Here is a 25,514-nt window from a genome sequence, read left to right as displayed (position 1 = left end):
GCACACGGTGGTGTAAATCTCAATAACAAACTTATGTCATGTAAGGCAAAAACATACTGATTTCGGCTGACAAAATACAGAGTCTTCCTCAGTGTGTCTTTGTATTTTGTCAGCCGAAATCTGCCTGTTTTTGCCTTACATGACATGTTAGATTAAAGTTTATTATTGAGAGTTACACCACTGTGTGCTGGCCTTTTGATTTTGCATTGAGTTTATCAATACACCCAGAATCTGCAACAAATATGTAAAATTAATGAAAATCTTAATCCATGTTGTGAACTGAATGAATGGGTACTGACCCTCCGAGGGAGACTGTGATGACAGCAGTAGCCCCAATGTACAGGACCTTAAGCTGCCTAGCACAGGTTTGCCATTAAACGCATAGCTGAAGCAAATGCAGTGCACTAGCCATTTCTGTATGGTCTCTGTCAACAGGCTTCCCTTGCTTGCCCTTTGCAAATGTTATCAATAACTATTTAGATTTTTTTCCCTCTTTTGCCTTGTTTAAGTAAAATCTCAATTTGCTATGCTAACCTAGAAGTGTAAAATCCTTTCACACCTTGTTTTGGAATGAGAGAGAAAGGTGAACAGCCTGACTCCTAGATAACTCTGATACAATAGATAGAAGGGAAGGGTTAATTCAGAGGAGTGAGCCTATTCAGCGGTGGATGAAAAATGGTCCTTTGCATACGAGGGCCTACAGTTCTGAAATTCTTCCAGCAGAGGTGACAGGACAGCTTTCCATGCTAGATATCAGAAGAGTATGGAGGTAACTGGTTTAAAGGATGATAAGGTTAGCTTCTCTATAATGTGGCCGAGTTCCCATGGTAGAATAGGTTCCTACTCAATGGCCCCTCAAGTGCAGTAAAGCCTTCAGAAACTGTTTTACTGGTAAAAAAAAAACAAACAAAAAAAAAAAAACGAAAAAACAGAGTTGGGGGATCCCAAGGCAGACTAGTTGAAACATATACCCTCATTAAGGCATAAGACAAGCTTGTTTTTATGTTATGTTATGTCTGACAGATAACAGAGCAAAGGGTACAAAAGCTGTAGTTGGGACCTGACCCCCTCCCCTTTGGTACCACAGGAAAAACTTTTTCTATTTAGCTAGGTATGTCTTTCCTAGCCTCTCTTAGGAGATACAGCACTTTCTCTGAAAACCTGTACCCAAGGGAAAATGAGAGCTAGATATCCATGTTGCAAGTCTTAGGGGTTCTCTGGCACTGTGTATGAGTGAGTGACCTCTTGTTTTGTGTCAAGATGTCCATACACTGAGTTAAAGCAGTGGGATAGCTGGAGGCTATGCAACCAGGGTTTGATTAGTGGCTTTGGCATCTCAGATGCTGATAGGAATAGGTGGGTGTGCCTATCTTGGGGCAGACTGACATTAATCCTGGTGCTCCCAACAAGAGGTGTAATCCATACAGGGGAGGAGCCCTCCGACAGCATTACTAGTTGACCATGGGGGGGGGGGGCAACAAAATGTGGTTAAGCCATAACAAAACTATCATTCCTCCCCCTTGCAGAAGCAGTTGCCAGAAAAAATGTCCAGGGTGCCCCAAGGTCCATGCTAGCCCAGCCTGGAATTGAAGTTGGTTTGGGGATGGATAGATGGATGAGCTGCCTGTCCCGGTCCTGGGGTAGGACCAGAAGGTATGAAGCAATGGAGGGAAGGGTCAAAAAAATAAATTGAAAAGTCCATACACTAAATCAGCATTATAGATTCTGTTCTTGCAGCTTTCAGTGAAAGGGAGGACCAATGTTCTCTAGATGAAAAGGGGAGGGCAGGGATTAATATTTTTGGCCTGTCCTCAGCTTTTCTCATCACCCTGGGGAATAAGGCTACTGGGAGAAAAATCATACAGAAACACACCTGCCAAGTTTATGAAGATTTTGCTGCCCAAATCCCTGCTGCTGGTATGCTGATGTAGAATTTTCTGAGCCATTTTCCAGTGAAGCCAAAAACTCTTATTTATAGATGTGTACTAGGCCAGTGGCCATGGAGCCTTTACAAGCCTAGCCCAAAAGAATTGCCCAGGCACCGTGCCACCTGATGTTAGTTGCCACCTGATGTTAGTTCAAAGTGCCCATATCCTGTACGGCAACTGGAATGTTCCCTGGAGTGAACTTTGTTACCCATCCACTTGTCAAGATTTCTCTTGAAGAGGGCCAGCAAGGTGCTCTGGTGGACAAGAATGGGAAGCTTATTCCAAAGTATGGGCAGTCTTTGGGAGATGAACCTGTCCAAGAGGAACATTCTCTTCACATAAGATTGTGTTACTGGAGTGTCAGCTAGATACCTCAGTTTAAACCGCTTTTCTCCCACTGGAAAAAAACAGATCTATATCTCCACCTGTTCTGTGGTTTTCCACTCAGACTTCAGCAACCGCGAGTGAATACATCAGGCTTTTGTTTATCGTGGCATCCAGGATTGTCATGATACCCCTGGCAAGACTCCACATGAGAAAAATACAGTAGTATCTGAAGTCTCTGATCCCAACACTAGTATGCTTTCTTTTCAAATAGCAGTGCTGGGGTTTATAAGAAGACAGAACTTCACAGAGATAACAAATTTCCCAAACCAAGGGCTCTTCTCCTTCCCTGCTCCAAAGCAGTCAGTTACTACAGACTCCTTGGACTTCGCTTAGGGAACAGTTTCATGAGGAGTAAAAGTGCAAGGTGTGTAAGATAAAGTGTCTCATTTGAATACATGAGACATGCAACATGGTGTCAGAATGGGATATGAAGTTGAAGCCGCTCTCAAACCATGAGGCATGCAGTTAGAAGTGGAGGAATATACAGGAGCCAACTCACAAACAGGTCAGCAGTTATTCAAAGGTACTTAAACTCGTTTAAATGATTTTTCAGTCCGAATGTGTGACAAAGCCTTCAAAATGTTCAAAATAATTAGAGATAAACAAAATGTCTGAAATTGTGGCATACTGATAAAAGTATTTGAAATAAATACAAGAGTGCTTGAAATCATTTTAGAAGTGTTAAAATGTAAGAAAAGGCTAAGATGACCAAATTTTTATCGCTGTACTACTTTTTTGCATCAACTGAAACTTCCCGAAGTATCTGAAGTGTCCAGAGTGTTCGCAGTGTTAAAGTACAGCCTTTTCAGATAGACTGTTGTGCATTTGAGCATAATTACAAGTACCTTGTATGCTTATATTTAAATGTATTTTATTGTTATGGCAGAAGGATTTTACAGACCTGGACCGCTGGTGTTTGATGATAATATTGCCGAGAATTGGCAAGTGTTTGAGCAAAAATATATTTTCATAGAGGCTGCATTTTCTTAGACACACGTACAAAGGTATTTAATACTTTTTAATTTTGCTGGCTCGGAAGCCATTGAGAGGGAATGTTCATTTGTGTATGCACCTGTCATGTATGCAGCGAAGGGGGAGAACCTCCATATTGTGATCTAGGCTGAAACACAAAGACCCAGAGTGCTTAAAACGCAAACTTAGAGAAATGTGTAATCCTCAAACGAATATTACAATGGAAATCCACATGTTTTACACAAGCAATCAAAAGCCTGGTGAAACTATAGCAGCATTTATTACCAACTTAAGAAATAAATTAAAAACCTGCAGATTTGGTGATCTGAGAGAGAAGTTAATAAAAGACAGGCTTTTGTGTGTTGTTAATGATGCAGTGAGAAAGATTTTGCTTTGAGACACTGATTTAGTGTTGAGCAAGGCCAGAGAGATTTGTCAAATACAAAAGCTTACAGAAAAGCAAAAGAATATGCTTAGGAATGAAAAAACTGTGCATGCAGCGTCTGCCAGTGCAAATGTTGATAGTGTACAATGTAAAGCTAAGAGGAAAAAGAAATGTAAACCAAACGAGGCTGCTACAAACAACCTTATTGCAAGCTGTCGTAATTGTGGAAGCAGTCATGAACCTAAATGAGAGAAGTGCTTAACTTTCGGTCAGCAGTGTCATAAATGTAAAAAGTGGAATCCTTTAAAAAGGCTTTGCAAGTCCAAAATGGAACATACTTTTATTAAAAGAGAGCATCCATGGAAGCAAGCAGATCAGAGAGAGCTGTGAGCAAACTTTCTAGGTTGATGGTGTCTGTGATTAATAAAACAGTTAACACAGTAGATTAGTTGGCTGCTAAGAGTGAAATATTTTGTGCTGTTCGGATTAATGGGATCCAGAGTCTACATTAATCTCTACAGATTTCCCAAGTGCAATGTTTTATCAGCACAAATGTTTGCTGAATCAAGTTTCTCACCAGCTTTTATTTTGGCAAAGTGTGCAAAACTAGTTGCTTATGGAGGGCAGGAGATTCAAACTGATGGTGCAGTAGCTCTCACATGCCATTCTGTTGGGATCAGCTACAACTTGCAGTTTTACATAGTCAAACGACACGTGCAGTCACTGTTGCGCCTCAAAGACTGTTTGAGAATGGGAAGGATTTCATTTAATAAAGAGGTCCACCATACAACTCTGAACAACAACTATAGTTTTACACTGAATATTTTTAGTGAATATGCTGATATTTTCGCAGATGAGCTTGGGAAACGTCCAGAGGGTAAGCTTAGTTGTCAGACCAGCAAGGAAGGTTCTGGTAGCAATGCAGAGCAAAGCAAAGCAGAGCTTGACAAAATGGCGAATTTAGGTGCAATAACCACAATAAAAGAACCGACTGAATGGGCATCCTCCATGGCTGTAGCTCATACAAAAATCTCGGACGATATTCACATATGTATTGATCCGAGAGATTTAAACAAAGCACTTAAACGACTTCATCATCTGATGCACAAAGAATTAGTAGCTGCTCTCATGCCAAATGCCACTTTTTCTGTCTTAGATGCAAAAATTCACTTTGGCAAATTTTGCTGAATCACAAATTTTCATTTGTTAACCACTTTGTCTACCATTTGGTAAACACAAATTCTTGAGAATGCCATTTGGGATAAATTCTGCCACAGAAGTATTTCAATGTGCGATGAAACAATTTTTTTCAGGTTATCCATGTGCTGTCATAGTAGATGACATTACTGCAGGGGGCAATGGCGAAGTCGAACATGACAGAACCCTTAAAATTCTAGACCACGCACGTGAAGTAAATTTTAAATTGAATCCTCAGAAGTGCAAGTTCAAACTGAAAGATGTTATTTATGTAGGTCATTTGTTTACTAGTTCTGGCTTACAACCAGATACATGTCTAAGCAAACAGCAATTCTTAAGATGCCAGTTCCATAAGATGTCGCCAAGAAAACATTGTAAAGATGTATGGTCAACTATTTAGGAAAATTCATCCCAGACCTGAGAGCACTTTCAGCACCATTCTGTGAGTTGACACTCAAAAAATGTAAACTGGTGTTGGTTGAAACAACAACAAAAAGCATTTAAAGTTCTGAATTAGAAAATTGCCAGTCCACCCACATTGAGCTATTATGATGTTCACAAACCTGTAACGCTTTTGTGTGATACTTCAAAGTATGGTCTTGGTGTAGCATGTCTTCAAGAAGGCATACCAGTATCCTACGCATCCAGAACTAACTCAAACTGAAATGCAGTATGTACAAAACTGAAAAATAACTTTTGGCAGTAGTGTTCACATGTTCGAAGTTCCATGATTATATTTATAGCAAACCTGTCTATTCAAATAGAGACTGATCACCAACGTCTAGTGACAATTCTGAAAAAGCCAATACATACAGCCCCAGCATGCTTGCAACGCATGATGTTAAAATTGCAAAAGTATAATTTCAATATTGTGTATACAAAAGGCAAATTTCTATACCTTGCTGATTCTTTGTCAAGTGCACCCAGATAAACAGAACAGCATGACAACGAGAAAGTAGACTCTGAAGTCATGGAAGTTGGAAATGTTTCATCCAATCTTGATGAATTTCATACAGCTCGAGACCCAGTTCTCCAGAAACTGAAACATCTCATCAGTCAAGGATGGCCAGTAGGACAAACTAGCTTAGCGCTTGACATACAAAATTATTTTCCCTACAGAGATGAGCTGACAAAAGATGATGGAATCCTCATGAAAGGTCCTAAAGTGGTAATTCCTGCAGCATTACAAAAGGAATGTATAAAAATTTTGCATCGTGGTCACCCGGGTACTGATTCAACCAAAACAGGTGCAAGAGGCATACTATTTTGGCCTTCTATGTCAAGAAATATAGAGACGGAAACTGTAGCATGCTCTATTTGCAACAGTACTAAATTGCACCAACCAAAAAAAAAAAAAAATAAACATTTCAGCTAAACCAGATTCCTGAACTACCACTGTTGACGGTTGCTACTTATATTTTCAAATGGAATGGTCAACATTATTTAGTGTTAGTAGATTCTTACTCAAATTGGTTTGAAATTGACCTTCTAACTTAACATCCAGCACTGTCATTACAAAGTTAGAAAGACATTTTCTATTCATGGTAGTCTGCATAAAGTCTTATCTGACAATGGTGCACAGTTTACAAGCTGGCAATTCAAAAAACTAGCAGAGTCTTGGGACTTTGTCCATGTTACTAGTAGTCCTGAGTATACATAGTCCAATGGATTAGCTGAGTGTGCAGATCAAAGTCAAAATGTTTGTTGGATAAATCCAAGACAGATGGTGCTGATGTTTTTCTTAACCTACTTACTCTTAAACATTTCTCGAGATAATTTGCTTGGTTCACCTCCTCAGAGATTGATGTCCAGACAGACTAGAACAACTGCTCTGATGATGAAACAATTGATACCAAATGCAAAGAATAACAGAATGATCAAGACTCAACTTTTGAAAAAAAAAAAAAAAAAACAGCAGTCACAAAAGCTGTACTATGATAAATCCAGCAAACCTCTTAGACCATTAAGACAAGGAGAGATTGTCAGAATGCAAACATCTAAAGGATAGCATGAGTGGGAATTCTCAAAGATATTTGTGAAGAAACAAGGTCTTACTTAGTAGAATCTGATGGAATGGATTTCAGAAGGAATCGAAGACACACATTACCCAGTCTTCGAACTGGTGACACAGCAGATTGCCTGTGCCAGAGTCTATTTCTCACAGAGACTTTACATTTGTTCATATTCCAAAGGAGAGTCTACTTTCTTCAAGTAATACTGAAGTAATCCCTTAAGTTCCAATTGTAAAAGAATCCTCTGAGACTGTCCCTGTTGCTAAACCAAGTCAAAGTTTTTATGTGACTAGATCGGGTAGAATTTCCAGACCCATTCCAAGATACAAAGTGACTTGGACTTGAATTAATTTGCAGTTAAAATGCTGATGTGATATTTAGCTTGTAAAATATCTTGTTCTCCTATTGTATGTCGAACAAAACAAAAATGGAGGATGTAGATCATTGTGTGTATTGTACCTAGTCAGCCATTGTAGATAAATAGCACCTGTATATAAAAGTTACTGAGCACGTGCAAGAGTGCCATTTTGTATAATCAGAGTGAATGCAGGCATGGATGAAAATGCACATGCGAGTGTGTTTGAAATAATGAGTCAGTCATCTTAAATATATGCTCCACTTACAGCTCCTGATGTGTTTCTGTACAATAAACTACTTGAACCCATTACAGTGCCTCAAGTGTCTCATTTGAATACACAAGACATGCAACACCCTGTAGACTGTAATGAGCCATCATTTGAGTTAGACACTTTGTGAACATTCCTGGTGCAGAGAATAGACCAAAGGGTAAGGCAGAGAACTGATAATGAGATACAGCCACACAAAACCTAAAGAAACTCCCGACATTGGGATGAATAGGGATCTGATAAGTATCTTTTAAATCTAGTGTTAGCAGAAAACTTGAATGATGAAGAGGAGGTAACATGTTGTGAAGTTACAGAATTTTGAAGTCTGGTATTGTCACAAACAGATTTAGGACAGAAAGATCCAGAACTGGTCTAGCATTTTTTTCTTTCTTTGGCATCAGAAACATCCTTGAATAAAAACATTTCAAAACCTTACAAAACATCCTCAAATAAAACCAGCTTTTTAAATTACTATACCAGTTATATCCTTGGATTTTTGAGTTCCTTATTTTCTTTATCGGTGGCTGTACATATAAAACAAAGGGGAAGGAGGACACCCTTGCCTGGCTCCTCTGTTCAAACACAACTTATCGGAGAAGAACACTGTACTTTAATTATTGCATCTGATACTTCATATATCCTCCTAATTAACCTTGTTATTGTATCCGGGAATGCTTCTATTTTCCTACTCGCAAAATCCAAGCTTACTCCGAAGAATGCTCACCAACATCCGTGGTATTTTCTTACATTCGGCTTCACTCTGGCTCATCATTGTGCTATTAATGTTTTCAAATGTCTGCCTTCCCTCCACAAAGCCACACTTGCATGTCAACTTTTGGTAGCACCTTTGCCATTCTTTTAGCTAGTAGAGACACACACACTTTATAATCATGGTTTAAAATTGAATTGGGTCCAAGTTAATCTGGATCTGATGGATATTTACCCTGTTAGGGTATGCAGTTGCCACAGCTTTTTTCCAACTGCAACTTTGATTTTCAGAGTTCTAAATTGTCAGGCTTGTGTGTTAAAATTTATTCTTACTATTTATGAAAGTATGCTGATGACTTTTTTTTTCTACAGTTTCTTGTGGGGAAAATCTGCTTTAAATTTTATTTCTTCCATTGTTCAAGTCAAATCAACTCGGTCCTCTCTACATATGTTTACAAGGCATTACAAGCTTGATTCGTTCTCTAGGTCTTGATCAAGATTTTCTAGGACCAATCTGCGGGGGTTCCTAGACCCTTCTTCCTTTTCCCAAATGTAGTAGGCTAGGGTTATCTACCCATATAGCCAAGGCTACTGCAACAGTGATTAGTATGAGGAGTGTGGTACAGTTGTGTAAGTAAATTTACCTTAACGGTAGATGTTTGAATGATTACTGCGACAGTAGCCGCTCCCTCCCTCTATCCCCCTCGTATTTTAGTGTTTTTATGACAGGGTGTGACCTTTTTTTTTTCAGGGCTTGGTCTCCTTGTCTCTGTTTGCATGAAATCTGTGAAGGGATTGGCCCCAAACCTGTGTTTTTAGTCAGCTCAGTTGATGGTTTAGGCGAGTAGAAGGTGCCCTGAAGCTAGCCAACTGTTATATCTTTGGCAGGTTATAGCCGCTATAGCTATGGGTACTGCAGCAGTGTTCATTTGAACATCTGCTCTTATGGTAAGATTACTTACACCCAACTACAATAGCACAGTTGTGTATTTTAGATCAGACCTTGCATACTACACTGGTGGTTTCCGCAGGCAATGTATACTGTAAGGAATACATTTTTTGTTTTAGTTTATTTACAGTCTGTTAACATCAGACAAAAACTAGCAAAGTTGTTTCATGACAATCGCTCATAGATTCACAGATATTCCAAGGCCACTGAGTCTCATTCTTGCCATGCAATACCCTCCCTCAGGCATAACCTCATTTCTTCAGGAGGGCCTTGCTTGTCAGTCCTGGTGCATATTTGTGAATAACCATCCAGTCATCTAGTTTTTGTTTAAAGGGACCTAGCAAGTTGCATTGCTTAGCATGCAGGGGAAATGTATTCAAGAGGTATGTGAGGTGCTAGGTGAAGATTTAGGTCCCTGGTTTGTGTTGCTGAAGATATTTGACTTGCAGGGAAATAAGGTTCAGGGCAACCAGGTCTTTAATGGCGCAGTAAGGGAGTCTGAGAGCTTCTCTCAAAAATTAATAGAGCACCTGAATAAAAGGGGGTAGAGCTCTGAGACTCTTGGGAAATCTGTGATTTTAGGCTCATAAATTTTTTGGGTAGAAGCCTTTGGCTTCACCTTTGAGGTCTTTTTACTTGTGTTTAGTGCTGTAAATCCCAAAGGGGGCATTTTATTTTGCCTGATAAGTACTGAGTATAAGGGAGCGATACCTCTCTTGGTTTTGATGCGGTGTCTTTTGGCAATTAGCTAGGTTGAATGAAAGGATTTCTTGACAACCATTTTTACATGATGGTCAGAAGAGATGGAGTTGTGAACCCAAGTGACTAGGTCTCTTGGGTACATTTTCATTTTGTAGAAGTATGTTTTCTAGACAGTATGAGAGGAAGGGATGTCTACTAAAAGTGATACTATATATTAATAGCATTTATTATTGACACATTTTTAGTGTACCAGGAGTTTACGGGGTGAGTTAATTTTGGAGGGTTTGAGGTTTCATAGGGTGACTTAACCTTCAGTTTGCAGTCATCTGCTCTCTGCTTGGAGATCCGAAAAGTAAATACCAAAAAAGAGAGGTCCGAACATTCAGCTGTGAGGGACACTCCTGGTCACTTTTTCATACTTTCAGATGAAGTACCTGCAACTTGAACTGTGTAGGTTCTGTCGGTAAGCCTGTTTGCTTTTTACCACACACGTCTATTTTTAAAGCATTTAGCTGTTGTATAATGCCAGCATGGGGAGGGGTGTTAAGGTCCTAGCCATGCCAAGATATGCTGTTTGCAGTGCATTACCATCATCTATAGCTTCCATAACCCTTTTGAAGAAATTTATCAGATTAATCGGACAAAATCTGCCCTTCGTAAATCCAAACTGTTGGGGGTCAAGTTGAACAAAATTCTTGATGTCAAACTTTTGAGGTCCATTATAATACATTCCATACCTTTGCATGAGGCTTGTAAGGCTGATAGGCATGTAATTACCAAGTTATTTGTAAGGCCACTCTTCTGGAATTAGAGGTTGTTTGTAAAGCCACTTCACTGTCAGAGCATCACCGGTGATGTGAAGCCACTCCTCAGGGACAACTCCAGCAGCTGTACTTGAGCAGTTTTAGGGATCTGTCTTCAAGGGCATGTTTAACACTATTAATTAAGCAGTTGGGTACATTATGAGGCCCCTGGAGGAAGTATTTTGGTCTTGGGTAGCACTTTCAATAAATGATCTTTAGACATCTGTAGTTCACATTTCTCAAACATATATCAACATGTTATACCCTTGGATAACTTGGAAAATCTCTGGATTTAACCTACCAGTCCTACTTGCTTATCCCCACATTATCTGTTCTTGAAGATGAAAAGGCCTGACACAAGAAAATCCACGAGAACAGTCCAAGGCTATCCCTAAAAATGGTACATGAAGAGTTTGAGCACATGCAGGTCTCTTAGAAACTCACAGCTCTGTCTTTTTTTTTTTCTTTCTTTAACCTGCTGTTTACTGGGCAGCCTTAAATTGTCATTTGCCTATATCCTGTGGGCCTCTACTGCAAGAGGTTTAACGATCAAGTGCAACTTTATTCCTTCTTATTTTAAGATACCATGTTGATTGCCCTATACATAGAACAGTCCATCAGCCCATGGAAAGTAGAGTACTCTTTTTCTGCCTTCTGTTCTGTGACTCCTCTGCTTATGGCTGCAGTTCTTGCGCACTTTGCCTTGTCACATTTGTTGCTTTGGTGAAGCAAACTTGGGTGGTTGTTTCTGTATTCCAGGGTCCCTGATTTGTGTGCAGGAAAGCCTCTTTCTCTGGTGATGATTTAGCAAGTTAGCAAGTAAATATTCCAAGTATTTAATCCTTTTATCTAATGCCAAGTGTTAAAATGTTGGCACATGGGTCGCTGTTTGGTAGCTGTTTTGGAGCAGTACATAGTGTCATCTGTCAAATTTGCCTATGCTGAAATAACTGCTAAAACAAGTATTTGGACATACTCCTTTTGGACTGGAAGTTAGGACACTGCATGGCTCAAAAACCCTGTAGACTCTCAGCTAGAGTAACCACACACAGCTTTGTGTACACGTCCCTGCATTTGGGCACTCTTTAATCTCTCTGAACTGCTGTAAGGCAAGGAGGTATGGCAACATGGTCCTAGTAATTCATAGTAATACAATTGCTTGAACATTTAGTGTCAGTTCTAGAATAAAAATAAATATCCTGCAATCACTGAAAAAAAATGCATATGCTACCTTGTATATATGTGCAGGCGCACACGTGTGTGTGTGTGTGTGTGTGTGTGTGTGTGTGTGTGTGTGTGTGTGTGTGTGTGTATATATATATATATATATATATATATATGTATGTATACATATACACATAAGACAGTTTTACTGAGTACACACCATTGCAGTAGGTTTGTAAACAGATAATACTTAGAAAATGGACACTTCTGACATTGACATGATGTAATCATGTTGACAGTGAGGCAAAACTTCCTGTACAAGAAGGGTTGGTAGCGTAGCAGAAGGAATAAGGCTTTCGGCATGAAACTTTAGAAAAAGAGAGGTGCAGGACACGCATTTCAGGTTAACAATACCACTATTAAACCGGGAAGACTCTAGCTTACCTGGGTCTGTCTTGAAATTTATGCATGTATGTTGTCAAATATTGACTGAGCGTAAGTAAGAGTTGACGAGGTTGTTGATAAAGGTGAAAGTGCAAAAACTAGTTTGTTGCTCAACATACGAAGAAAAAAACAATATTATGTTATCTAGTCATTTTATTTCTTTTGCAAATAAGTGGGAAGAAGTGACAAAGTTAATTTTCCTAAGCTTGAAGACGCAGATGGTTTCTGCAGTGTGAATTAAAAGATGCTTGTTTTTTGGAAGGAAGCTATGGCAAATTTGAATTTAAAATTTTAAAAAGTAAAAACAACATATTGTCAACAAAGGTCCATATAGTCGAAGCTAATGTTTTCCCAGTGAAAATGTACATCTGTTAAAGTTGGACTGTAAGGCTGTGCGCCAGTATACTGATTCTTTTGATCTCTGGTGTTAAGAGAAAACTTTTAAATTCCATGGAGAACAAGATGAACAACCCAGTCAAAACGTAAAGAAATGCATCCAGACTGTTCCCTGGAAGACCTGATAGTAAACTAAAACTCTTTATTTTTTTGGCCATGCAGAACCAGGATTCACTGGAGAAAACACTGATGTTGGAAAGATCGAAAGCAAAAGTGGGGTGAACGGAGGTTAAGGTAGTTGGGTAGTATTACTGAAGTAATGAATATGAATTTGCAAGAATGTAAAGAAGTATTTCTTGACAGACCCAGTGTGCTAAAGTCCTTAAGGGCACAGAGTCTGATTCAGTTAAATGACAGTGGACAAATAACCACTTTCTATGGGATTGCTTGGAAAAGCTTTGGCAGTAAGAGCTGGTGTCCTTTTGGTTGAATCACTCAGAGGTATTCTATCAGGAGGCCATAACAAGATGTTGTCTTACTTAAGAGGGACATGGCAATTTAGCATGTCAAAGCTATTTTATTCTAAGATTTTTTTTTAAATTTCAGCCACCTGCATTGTTATGCACCTTAAGTAGTAGCAGTAAAAGAATCTGTGGTGAAAACTGAAGTTTGTATATTGCAGGACTTGCGTGTTCTTTGTTTCCTGTTTAGAAATTAAGTGCAAGTAAACACGGATGCCTGCTAAATGCTTCACTTGCCAGTGTTGCAATCTGCTTTCTTTAAGAAAGAGATTAACTTTCGTGTCCATAATGGCATAGACTGTGTGAGTGCCTTTGGGTAATCAGCTGCATGAATTGTTTCCTTCAGATGATTTAATTTTATTTTCTACTTAACAGTCAATATAGTAAGTGTTTTTTAGCTTAGCCTTCTGCTTTTACCTTGACAACATTGTTTTCCTGATAAACAGTAATAAAAATATGCTTTGGTTTAAATGCATTTTTTGTAGCTGCTTAGAAAAATGAAACAAATGCTTTAAGACATTTCACATTCATTTTCTTTCAGTCCTCAGAGTTGTGTAAATTAGTTATGATTACACATTTCATTTCTGTGTTTTTTTTTTTCTCACTCTGATTTGAATGATTTTAGAGCCAGCATGTGTGACAAAACTTCATCTGGAGAGACTGGATTTAATAGACTGTGGAAACACCAGCCTTTCAGAAGAGGCTTTAGACCAGCTCTCCACTCTCCACTGCGTTGGTTTGTGGAACCATAAGAAGTTTTTGCTAGGAACGGAAGACATTTTGGAAGTCATGTTGAAAAAGCTGCCTAACTTGACAGAGTTGGATCTTGCTTGTAAGTCTGATTATTTCTTTTGCCCCTAGATGAGCATGATTTACTATTTTAGGTTGTGTGACTATTTAATGTGGCAGAGAAGTGATGTGTGTTGTGCTTGGTGTACTTTGAATGTTTGGGTAACTATAGCTTCTAAACGTGTACCACAGTCATTGCTAGTTGTAAACTGCATTGTCTGTGCTACTGCCATACCCACTGGCCATCCAACTGCAGATGCCTAGGTACTGGGGGGGTGGGCACAGACATGCCCCCCCCCCCGTATTTCATTAAAACAGTGGTCACAGCACTACAGACTTCTTTGAACCCACTGTAAATTTGCCTCAGCCATATGATTGTCCGGGTCTACTTCACGTTGTCGTAAGCTGATAATATCGAGTCTGATATTGTCAGCACGACAATATCGAAAGTGAAGAACATTGTGCAAGTAACCGGAAATCTCCGTAAGGGGGGACTTCCATTTACCTCAATGTAGTGCGGTCTCGGAGTTGGTATATTTAAGTAGGGGGGTGTGGGGGCGGAGGGGAGCTTGCCCCCCTGCCTAGGCCATTTAGTCGTCCCCCCCCCCCCCGTTATTCGATGTTTTACTTAATCGATCAATAAAGTTCGACCTTTATTGATTCGATTAAGGAAACTTTCGATAACATGATATAGACGCGTCTGTCCAGCTGATGTGCATTCAGTGTGTCCCTAATTAAAAGCACTTCTAGGGAAATGCCCCACAGCCTACATGCCTGAATAAAGTTCTTTCTTGTGATGGTACTTTGCTCATAAATTTGGTTCAGCACTTATTTTTCCTCATGCATGTTTTTTCTTCACATAAGTTGCAGGTTTTCACTAAACTGTTTAGCGGTGGGTTTACTACCCTGATGGCGTCCATATAATGACTAACATTTATAGAACTTAAATATGCATTGGACCAATAAACAAATTTTCAATTTCAAAACCATTAAGGATGTTCCTAAAGGAACCTAGAAAAGAGTCCTAATCAGAAGTTTTGTGGATTGCTATGATTCATTATACAACAAGGTTGGCTTACATATTTAGTCCTGTATAACTCGTCAAACATACTTCTTGAAATATGCATTCTGAGATACCACCCTAGTGTAATTATAGTATTAACAGGGCCTTTAACAAAAAAAAATGTATTTACATCAGATTGAATAAATCTTTCTCCTCACACTGTTAAAAAAACTAGATTTGCTAATAGTACCTGATTTCTGAAAGTCATATCAGAAGCCAAGTCTGAGTATGAAATGTGTGTGATGTCTCTGGTTGGGGTAACCTAAATTTTTTTTTGTAAGAATGTTAATCAGATTAAAAAAGATTCCACCCGTCTAGTTGCCAGGACTATAAGAACACCATTATTGTAATAGAACATATACTAGGTGTATAACATGGAGTCTGTAATAAAATCTGCAAACTCAAAAACTTTTTTTGTGTTGTACAGTTTAATTCTGTTCAATAAGATCGATTATACAACGACTCCCGATTTTAATATTCAAAAATGTGCACTCTGATTGGTCAGCGTGCACGTTGTAAATCAGAGTTATAGTAATGGAAAAAGTCCGGGTGACTTAATAAAATCTGCAAACTCAAAAACTTTTTTTGTGTTGTACAGTTTAATTCTGTTCAATAAGATCGATTATACAACGACTCCCGATTTTAATATTCAAAAATGTGCACTCTGATTGGTCAGCGTGCACGTTGTAAATCAGAGTTATAGTAATGGAAAAAGGTCCGGTCGCCCGGACTTTTTCCATTACTATACCTCTTTTTTTTTTTTTTTTTTTTTAACAGCAACAGAGAATGCAAGATCTCTGTTGCTTCACACTGTCTCGCTATGCTAAACGAGTTTAATATAGCGAGACAGTTTGTAAAAAGCAACGGAGATCTTGCTTTTTTCAAAACTGTCTCGCTATGTTAAATGGGTTTAACACAGCGATACAGCTTTAAAAAAAAGCAACGGAAATCTTGCTTTCGCCCACAGCTCTGATGTACTACGTAGGCATACACATGCGCAGTACATCAGAACTGCCGCAGAATGGCAGTAATTATTTTTTTTCTTAAATAATGTCATTGTATAATAGCAATAACCCACTTCTGGGTTACCCGCTTCGCCCTTGTGACCAAACCACACCAACTGTGGGTAAATCCAGCATTACCCACACCCAGGCGTGGGTTATTGCTATAATATCTGTATGCTTCTAGATTAAGTATAACTTGCACACAAGGGGGTGGAAAAGGAAAGGCCAGTACAATTACAACTCCATTTGTATATTAATTATTTCAGGAAAATAGATCTTTAAATAAATAAGTAAATACTGATGGGAATTCTGTTTTCTCTGGGCTGGGTTATCTTAACATGGACATATATACGTTTAAGTTGATCAGCTAAATAAGTGAGGAGGTTTTCCAGGGCTTACCAGTTAATGTAACCTCTCTAAATTTATCCAAGGCTTTATACAGCGTAAGATCTGATGTTGTCAATCTTCATTCATTCATGACAGTTGGGTTTTGGTTCCGTCCTCGGAACCGACTCGACCATTTTAACAAGCTCGTGCCAGCCAAAACTCTCGAGCTAAGGCTACCTATAGTGCCTCTCTTCCCTTCAGATCTTGTTTCAGGATGCTTCTGCCCATGCTCTCAAGCTAAGTGCTTTATTTTTCAATACGTTTCTTCTTTATAGCTCCTCTCGCTAATATTTTTTGTCGTTTTCTATTACGAAATTAGTGACTATCTCTGTGTGAGTGCTGTTTTTACATTTTTTTTTTCTTCTTCATTACTGTAGTTGGTGTAGGCCCCTCCCCTTCCCTCTTACCTCTGGTAACTCTTAAATACCGTTGTTGGTATTTTTCCCCTTTTCCTTTCTTCTCCTTTACCTCTTGTGGGTATTTCTCTTGCTACCATCGTTGGTATGCTTAAAAAAAATATCTTTAACTTGCCTTGATTTTCACTGTTGTGTGCGTGGGTGATAGCATGAACTGCTGTTCATTTTGTAGTTTACCTAACAATGGCTGAGAAACAGAAAGGTATAACTGGATTTAAGCAATGTGAGAAATGTGGCAGAAAGATTCCCAACTCTGATGGGCATCTTTCTTGGCCTTCGTTTGGGAGTGCCACACTTAGAAATTCAGCCTCCATGTGAACTCTTAAGGGTTTTAGTGCACGGACCCTTGCACAGCGTTGCAACAAATTAATCCTAAAGGGGTTGTTAAATTTCAGGGGCTTTGTCTGAGGTGGAGGAGTCAAAGCCTCCTAAAAAAGAAGCAAAAAAGTGGAGCCACTCGGTCCTAGTGTTTCCTCAATCTCAGGAACTGAAATCATCCAAAGGCCATGTTTCCATGGAATGAAAATCTAAACAGTCGAAATCTGCAAAAAACAGCTCTGCACAGGAGTCTACAACCCCTTCCATGGTTCATAGGTTGGTACTAGGCTCATAGGTTGGTACTAGGCTATCAGCCCTAGGGCCTATACAAGCCTAGCCATAACAATTCCCTGGCTATTTCTTCCCACATTATTTACTTTCCTGGACCCCTGTCTAGCAGGGCGACTGACATGATCCCTGGGTTGAATTTCCTTTCTCCCATCCAATCGTCAAGGTTCCTCTTGAAGAGGTCCAAAGAGGCACTCTGCTTGACATGTATGGGCAATCTATTCCAGAGTCTGGGGAGTCTCTGGGTCAGGAACCTATCCCTCCAGCATGTTTTGTTTATTGTGATGACAAGGTTTAGATCCCTGGAGCGTGTAGCTCTGAGGGATTGGGATTTCTAGCAACCCATTGGGTGACATAGGGATTAATGCCCAACTTAGTAAGTTTATCTATGATTTCCAGAGTGGGGGATGGTGTCAAAGGCCTTGGCAAGGTCTAGATAGGCTGTGTGGACCACCTTACCCTTGTCCATGGCTCTGGAGACTGATTCAAAGAAGTCAGTCAGGTTCAGGAGACAAGATCGGCCCTTCACAAACCCAAACTGGGTGGGGTCCAGTGTTTGAAGGTTGCCAATGTCTTTGTTTATAAGTTCCATGATAATACACTCCATGGCCTTGCAGATAAGGCTTGTCAGACTGATGGGACGGTAGTTTCCGGGATCCAAGGTGGATCCCCCCTTGTGGATTGGGATAACTGTAGCTCTGCGCCACTCAGTGGGCACAAAACCTGAGGTGTGGCTATGATTAAACATGACATTTAGGTGAGGTGCTAGTTCATATTGTAGTTCATGTAGTACACAGCCCGGGATGTCGTCTGGTCCCATGGATGCTGTATTCTTGGCTTTAGAGAGTGCGTTTTGTACCTGTGTGGCCGTTATTACTGGAATTTGGCAATCTTCTGGTATTGAGATGGGCCATTTAGGGGGTGAGAGGGGGGTGAAGTTGGCACTGAATCGATCTGCCAGGATATTGGCAATATCCTTTGGATCAGTATATTTAATGCCATTCTGTTTTAGCTCAGGGTAGATCTGAGCATTGCCATTTAGATTCTTGACATAGTTATAGAATGCTTTGTGGGTGTCTTTGGAATCTTTGGCAATTTTATTTTCGTAACTAGCTTTGGAGGATTTTATGAGGCATCTCAGTTTCTTACTGAGGCTAGTAAGGGAGTTTTTTGCATCCTGGGATTTTCCTCTTTTCTGCAAAAGTTTCTTCCTTTTGTTGTAAAGTTTGTTTATGGCAGGGGACCACCAGATTGGCTTCCTTTTTTGGATGAGAGCATTTTGGTTCTATTTGGGATGGCACGATTCATGCATGAGTGGATGTGCTCGTACAGTGCCTTAGTGTAGGATTCAGCAGTTGCACTTTCAGTTCCCGTCTGCATGGGTGTCATGAAGTTTGTCACTTCTGACTTGAGTAGCATGAACTTGGCTTTGGAGAAGGTTTTTATGGTGGTTTCTTTACTGGGGGGTGGGGGTGGGATGTGGATGTTGAGGGTGATTAGCTTATGGTCAGACCTGACTAACGAGGGGGTGACCATAGGTATGGAGCATTGATTTCCCATGTTGGTAATGACCAGGTCTAGGATATTGGAGCCCCTGGTGGGACTATGGATTAGTTGATCCAGGGCGTTGGAATTTATGAATTCCAAGAACCGATGAGCAAAGGTGTTGGGACAGGGTAGTTAAAATCACCCAGTATTAGGGTGTTTGGTTCTATCTTAATATTTTCCAGTATGTTTAGAAAGGCGTAGTGAGAATCTTGGGGTATGGTGGGGGATCTGTAGCAAGCTACAATTTGGATTGCAGTCTTACCCAGTGTTAGTTGCACTTGGAGAATTTCAGACACATTGTGTTGGCCAACTAGCCTGGTGGTGTGAATATCCTTGGTGAATATTGACACTCCTCCACCTTTAGTGTTTCGGTCCTGGTTTGGTGGCCGAAAAGTGTGGTAAGAGTTGTAGCCTGGTATTGCAGGGGTGCTCTCTGGAGCCTTGAACCAGGTCTCAGTTACTGCACAGATATCGATGTTCTCCATTTTTAGGAGTGCCTCGAGAGAGTGCATTTTGGTAACGTCTAATCTTATGGAACCGACTAAAGTTACCACGGTACCGACCCCTTCAACAGTACCTCTGACCCTCTGTGCACCAACAATAATTTCCGCTGTAAAACCAGTCACTTCCAACCCATCACAAGATTTTGGTCAACATACCATGGTGCCGAAGGTTGAATCCGTAGCCAGGACTCGATATATTCCCCATCTATTGACCCCTTTTATGGTCTTCAGCTCAGTCCCTTTATTGATCGTTCAGAATCTCACTTGGGGGATGTCCGGTCATTCCACTAGGAGCCTTTCAGAGCATGATGTAGTTAGATTGGTGGATCAGTTCTTGGCGGCCAGAGGTATTCCAACTCCAACTAAGATCTCCCTCCCATCCGGAGCAAAGGTTCTTTTCTCCCAGAACTCCCAACTTATCTTCCTCCTTCAACCTCCCCGCAGGATTTGGAGCAGTCGATGCCACCTCTCCTGGTGCCAGCTTCTTCAGTACCGATGGTGGAGCTCACCTTGGCTCAGTTAGGGTCGACCCACCGATGGGGAGTTGAGTTGGCTGCCGGCTCCCGAATCCCTAGAGCGGTACCGACCCCCCCACAGCACCGTCTACTTTTCTGGTTGCTTTAACAGCTCTGAGTCCTCTTGTGGCTCCTTCTCTGGAGATGTACTCACTGGAGCGGGGTGTGACCCTGATTCCAAGGTTGTCTTTTTCCATTCCTGGCTCCCATCCCTCTTCAGGCGGGCCTGCCTTTCAGATTATGCTGTGAGCGCTCCCCTCAGCAGGCTCACAGTTGGCACCCACTCCATCAGAATGTCATATATCTATGTATCCAATGGCTTGCAGCTGTCAGTCTACTACATTGGGGCAGTGGGCATGGGAGCTGCAAGACACCCTAACACAGGGTACCCTCTCTTCTGAGTCCTCCTCAGACTTCCCCCTTGATGAGACAACCCATAAGAGATTGTGCATGAGGAAGCACATTGATTCTCCGGAAGAATCTCTCGCAGAGGATGCAGATTACGATGAAGAATGATCCCCTTGGTCGCCCCCTGAAGTTGCCTTCTGAGACATCCTAGAAATTTTAAAGCAGAGGGGTGACTGGAAGCCCACTTTCTTCCAAGGAATCTGTTTTCTTGCAGGCTTTCCATGGCCAACCTTCTACTTCCTGGGTGAATCCCGCCTGCAGGTGAGTTAGTCAAGCTCATCATGCAGCATGCTTGGAAGGCCTGCGACACTATTGAGCCAATTCCCCAGTGACCTAACAAAATTTCCTCTTCCCCAGAGGATCAACCCCACTGGTCTGGGGGTTTAGAGGCAGATGCTGTGGTGGTGGCGGTAGCCACAAAGGAAGGAACTTACAGAAGAGAGTCCTACTGTCTGTCTTCGAAACTAAAAGTCTTGGACATTAGACAGTTTAAGGACCTGATCACTGAGCTGTCAGTAACCCCAGCAGGAGCAGTGTCTGATGAGGTACGTGATAAGGTTGCCTCCCAGCTCGTGACCCTAGAATCCATCTCTAACTCGTCCATGCAGTTGATCGCACCAAAGACGCGACCAGAGCAGTAGGTGCAGCACTTGTCATGAGAGGGCTTTTTGGGACACATGTGGTGAGTTTTCTCCCCGGGGCAGAGGGGGGAACTCATCAAGAAGATGCCCCTCCCATGGCAGAGGGGGCCCATGCAACCAAGGCTCCAGAGATTCTTTCTCTGGGCAATGCTATCAGCGCTCCTGAGGAGAGGCTCGATTGCTTACCTCTGGAGGCAGTCGAGGGGGGGGGGGTTCTCTCTGCACCACTTAGCCTGGCACTCAGTGACATCAGATTCCTGGGTGCAGACAATTACCAGAGGTTACCATATCCCCTTCAATCTTTATCCAAGGCCACAAAGCCAAACCCCTGACATTCCACCCAGTCAGAGGGATGCAGCAGCTCAAGAAATTCAAAAGCTGCTGGAAAAAAAGTGTCATCCAAACAGTCCCACCAGACCAAGTAGGTCCAAGTCACTTTGTTCTCCTTTTAGGCCAATTTGCTTATCAACATCCTAGAACTGAGGGTAGTGCTTTTAGTGGTACAAGCATTCCATTCTGCCCTTCCATCGGGAACAATTGCTATCCAATTAGTATGTCAGTCGTGTGGTACATCAACAAACAGGGAGGAACCAGATCCTATCAGTTATGTCGGGAAGCCCTAAAGAGTATGGCAATGGGTGATCACCTTCAACCACTTTCTGATAATGCACATTCTGGGGAATTCCAGTGTGATTGCGGACAAACTGAGCAGATGCATTCTCCTGCCTCGAGTGGTCTTTCAGTCCCATAGTAGCAAGGGAGATCTTTTGTGATTGGGGTCAGCATTGCTGCGATGTATTTGCATCTCCCACGAACCACAAATGCAGCAGCTACTTCGCCCTAATCCCTCATCAGGGGAGATGATGATCTGCACGATTGGTTCCCGGGACTGCTTTTATGCCTTATCTCCCTTTCCCCTAATATCCCAGTTTTTGAAGAAAGTACAATGATTAAGAAACAAAGTGATCCTCAATGCACCTTACTGGCCCTGTCAAGTCTGGTTCCCCTTTCTCTGGCCTCACATAGTTCTCAGTCTGTGGACTCTGGGACTGCTCTCATTTGCAGGGGCTGGTCCATCCCAACCTACAAAGTCTCAAGCTGACCGCTTGGTACCTCCACTTCCAGTAATTGCCAGGCAGAATAATCTATCTTCCCCAGTACAAAAGATACTCCTGGCTTCCCATAAGCCGTCCACCAGGAAGCTTTATCTTAGGAAATTGAACAAATTTGTGATCTGGTCTCAAGGAGAAGGAGTTGACCCCTTTTCAGCCTCAATTAATAAGGTGTTAGAATCAACTTTACTCCAATCAGGAGCCTCCAGTTATGCTATCAGAGGCTATTTAGTGGCTATTTCAAATTTCCATAATGGCTTTGATGATTTTTTTTCCTTGATATCTCACCGCCTTTGCAAAACCTTCCTAAAGGGAGTTATGCATTTAAAGGCATCTTTAAAAGAGCTCATTGGACCTTGGAATATGATGTTAATCTTGCAAACTTTAATCCATCAACTCTTTGAGCCAGCAGCCACCTGTGATATCAGTTTTTTTTATCTTTGAAGACCTTATTCTTGGTAGCCATCACTTCAGCCAGGAGAATATCAGAATTGCAGGCTTTATGTGTAAAGCGCCCATACATCATTTTTCATAAAGGGAGAGTATCCCTGAGGACTAACCTCTTATTTCTACCCAGTGTTGTCTCAGACCCAAGTATTAACCAATCCATTGACCTGTCAGTTTTATTCGCAAAATTTTCATACAAAGAATATTCTTTGCATTTGTTGGATGTACACAATTAAGTTTTTATTTAGAATTAAATCATTCAGGAAATTGGACAAACTGTTCCTGTCTTTTTCAGGTATTCGACTAGGCAAACCAGTTTCCAAAGTCACCTTGTCCAAATGGTTTAGAGATTGTATCACCACTGTTTATCATCAAAATAGCTAAGTTAAGACTCATTCTACCAGATAAGTTTCCACTTCAGTGGCCTTTCATTTTAGAGCCTCCATGGATTAAATTTGCACAGCAGCTATTTGTGCTACCCCTCCTACCTTTATCACTCATTACAAATTGGATGTGTTCTCCAGGGGAAGGGCATCCTTTGGCTCTATGGTGCTCAGGAATATCCTTCCATAGGGCCTCCTGGGACATCAAGTAGTTAGGGACTCTGTCCCAGCTGTCATAGATGAATGAAGATTGACATCAGATAAAGAATCCATGTTCTTACCATAACTTTCCATCTGTGTTGTCAGTCGTCATTCATTCTTGACATCCCACCCTCCTACCCCCCCTCCAAGGACTCCTTGAGGTTCGGGACTTGTCCTTGCTCTGTAGTAGGTCAGTTGCTCAGACAAAACTTCCACTTTTTTATTTCTATGGGCAAACTCAATCTGAAGGGAATGGAAGAGAGGCACTATGGGTAGCCTTAACTGTAGAGTTTCTGGCTGACGCAAGCTTGTTATAACGACCAAGTGGGCTCCGAGGACAGAACGAAACCCAACTGTCAAGAATGAATGAAGATCGACAACACAGATGGAATGTTATGGTAAGAACACAACTTCTTTTTATGGTATTGCATCTAGACTAAAGGTCTTGCCAGTCGATTCCTTTGTAACCAAATAGTTTATTAATTGGTTATCCCTCCATGCTTGGAGGGTTTCTTTTAAAGTCCATCATAAAGTCTGGAAATTCATATTCTGTAAAGTACTGCAAGGATAGATTCACTTATCCAGCATCTTTTTTTTAATAACTTCAAGTACCTTATTGTTTCTTAAGCAGATTTCTAGGTGACTGCAGGGCTGGGACTGTCCCCTCTTAGAGTGACATTATTTCAGCATAAATTGGATGAGTGCTTTATGTTGTGTAATATCGATGACCTTGAGATAAGTAAAGAAAAATTAACCATAGTGCATTTTGGATTAAGAAGTGTACACTTCATTGCAGTTTAAAATGCTCCAAATTAAAAGTAGTCAGGTCCTACAGAGATTTGGGTTAAGCTGTTGGTAGTAAGGGACTTCCAAGATGGCTGCACACTGAGTAACAGCTTGTTAGTAGCTCTCCCAGTGTGAAAACCGAAACTTGGCAGAGAAGCCCAGTAGATGTGTTTATGGCTAAATTTCAGTAAATGGCTAGTAAGTGCTCTGCCTGGATGCCAGCAATAAAGAAGTACGGAAGGCCTTGAAAAAAATAAGCTACAAAAAGTGAAGAGGAAACGCTGACTGGGGAAAGTTCTGCAGCTATTAAGCAAAACACAGTGCAACCTTCAGACATGACTTCCAGTAATCTATAGGAAGGTACAAAACAACTGCATTACAGACCTGGTTAAACTAAACAAAACACTGATGGAGTATATCAACACAAACAAAAGGCTGGAAAAATGGAAGAAGCTTTAAACAGGTATTCAGATGAGATGATAAAGCTGCAAAAATCAGAGGTCGAAATGAAGAAAAGGCTGGGGTGAATATGAGACTGCTCAGTAAGAGATGTTTCAAAAAATAATACAATTACAGAACAGAGCATGTAGGGGAAAACCTGAGATTTTCAGCTATACCAGAAAAGCTGGAAGGAACAGACTGCATTAATTTTATGAAAGCACAAATAAGCAACTGGATTGTTATTCCATAGCAGGACTTGTTAGTTGAAAGGGCACATTGTGTTTATGCTCCAAACCTAGCTGTGAGAACACAAGCTATGCCTTTAATAGTAAAGATGCAATCCTACCAGCAGAAGGCATTTTTTTCTGACAAAACTGTTGCAGAAGGACAAAATACTAAAAGTAGGAGGCAGCAGTGTGCTTTTGGAGTAGGATTACTCACTGTACACCAGGCAGAAGAGGATTAAATTCATTCCACTTTTCAGGGAATGTTGCGACATGGGTGTGAGATTAAAACTGCTGTATCCAGCTGTCTTTAAAGTGTTCTTGCCTGGAGGGACAAAGTCGTGCTTTGATGAAGTGCATGCTAAGGAAGAAATAATAAAAAGTTTGTCCAACAAAAGATGAGCTGTGAAACAGAATATTCTGCTGCTGCTTCTGATAAGAAACACCGCAGAGAGACTGTACTTGTGAAACCTTTTCCAGTATTTCAATGGAAAATGTTGGAGAAAACGGTGGGAGCATGAGAGTAGACTAGAAGAATTGAGAGTACGTTCAAAATGAAGCAGAGACAGAATTTAGGTGATGGAGAACACCAGTAATAAACCCAGTAACTTGTTGTGGGATTACAGTGCAATAATTACATTTGTGAAATATGACAGAACAAGGTAATATAGAAATGTTGGACTTTTTCAAATTTTCTTGGATTTGTAGGACTAGTATATGCCCTTCATGTTATTTAATGTTCAGAAAAAGGCTTTGCGGAGGGGGCAATGATGTCTGTATGTAAATAAAACATTTTCTTTTCTTAATAGTACTGTATCTGTGGAGTATGGTTTTCTTTGCATGCTATTTTTAAGTGTAGTGGGGATTGTAAACAAGTGCTGCTTTTCTTTGTCTCCCTCTGCCCTT

At 40.8% G+C, this 25,514-nt stretch overlaps 1 protein-coding gene across 3 annotated transcripts in view; it reads left to right on the top strand.

Moving 5' to 3' along the window:
- Positions 1-25,514, top strand: part of LOC122804421 — a 246,200-nt gene that overhangs the window by 104,816 nt on the left and 115,870 nt on the right. For all 3 annotated transcript variants that reach the window (XM_044074262.1, XM_044074261.1, XM_044074263.1), the window contains exon 3: positions 13,760-13,966. In XM_044074262.1, the coding sequence (XP_043930197.1) occupies positions 13,760-13,966 (207 nt within the window). The remainder of the gene's footprint in view (positions 1-13,759; positions 13,967-25,514) is intronic.

This window comes from Protopterus annectens, chromosome 6.part0 (genome assembly GCF_019279795.1).
Source record: "Protopterus annectens isolate FY-2018-M chromosome 6.part0, PAN1.0, whole genome shotgun sequence".
Lineage (NCBI taxonomy): Eukaryota > Metazoa > Chordata > Ceratodontiformes > Protopteridae > Protopterus > Protopterus annectens.
Note: the sequence above shows the minus strand (reverse complement) of the source record. Positions and strands in the feature narration are given on the sequence as shown.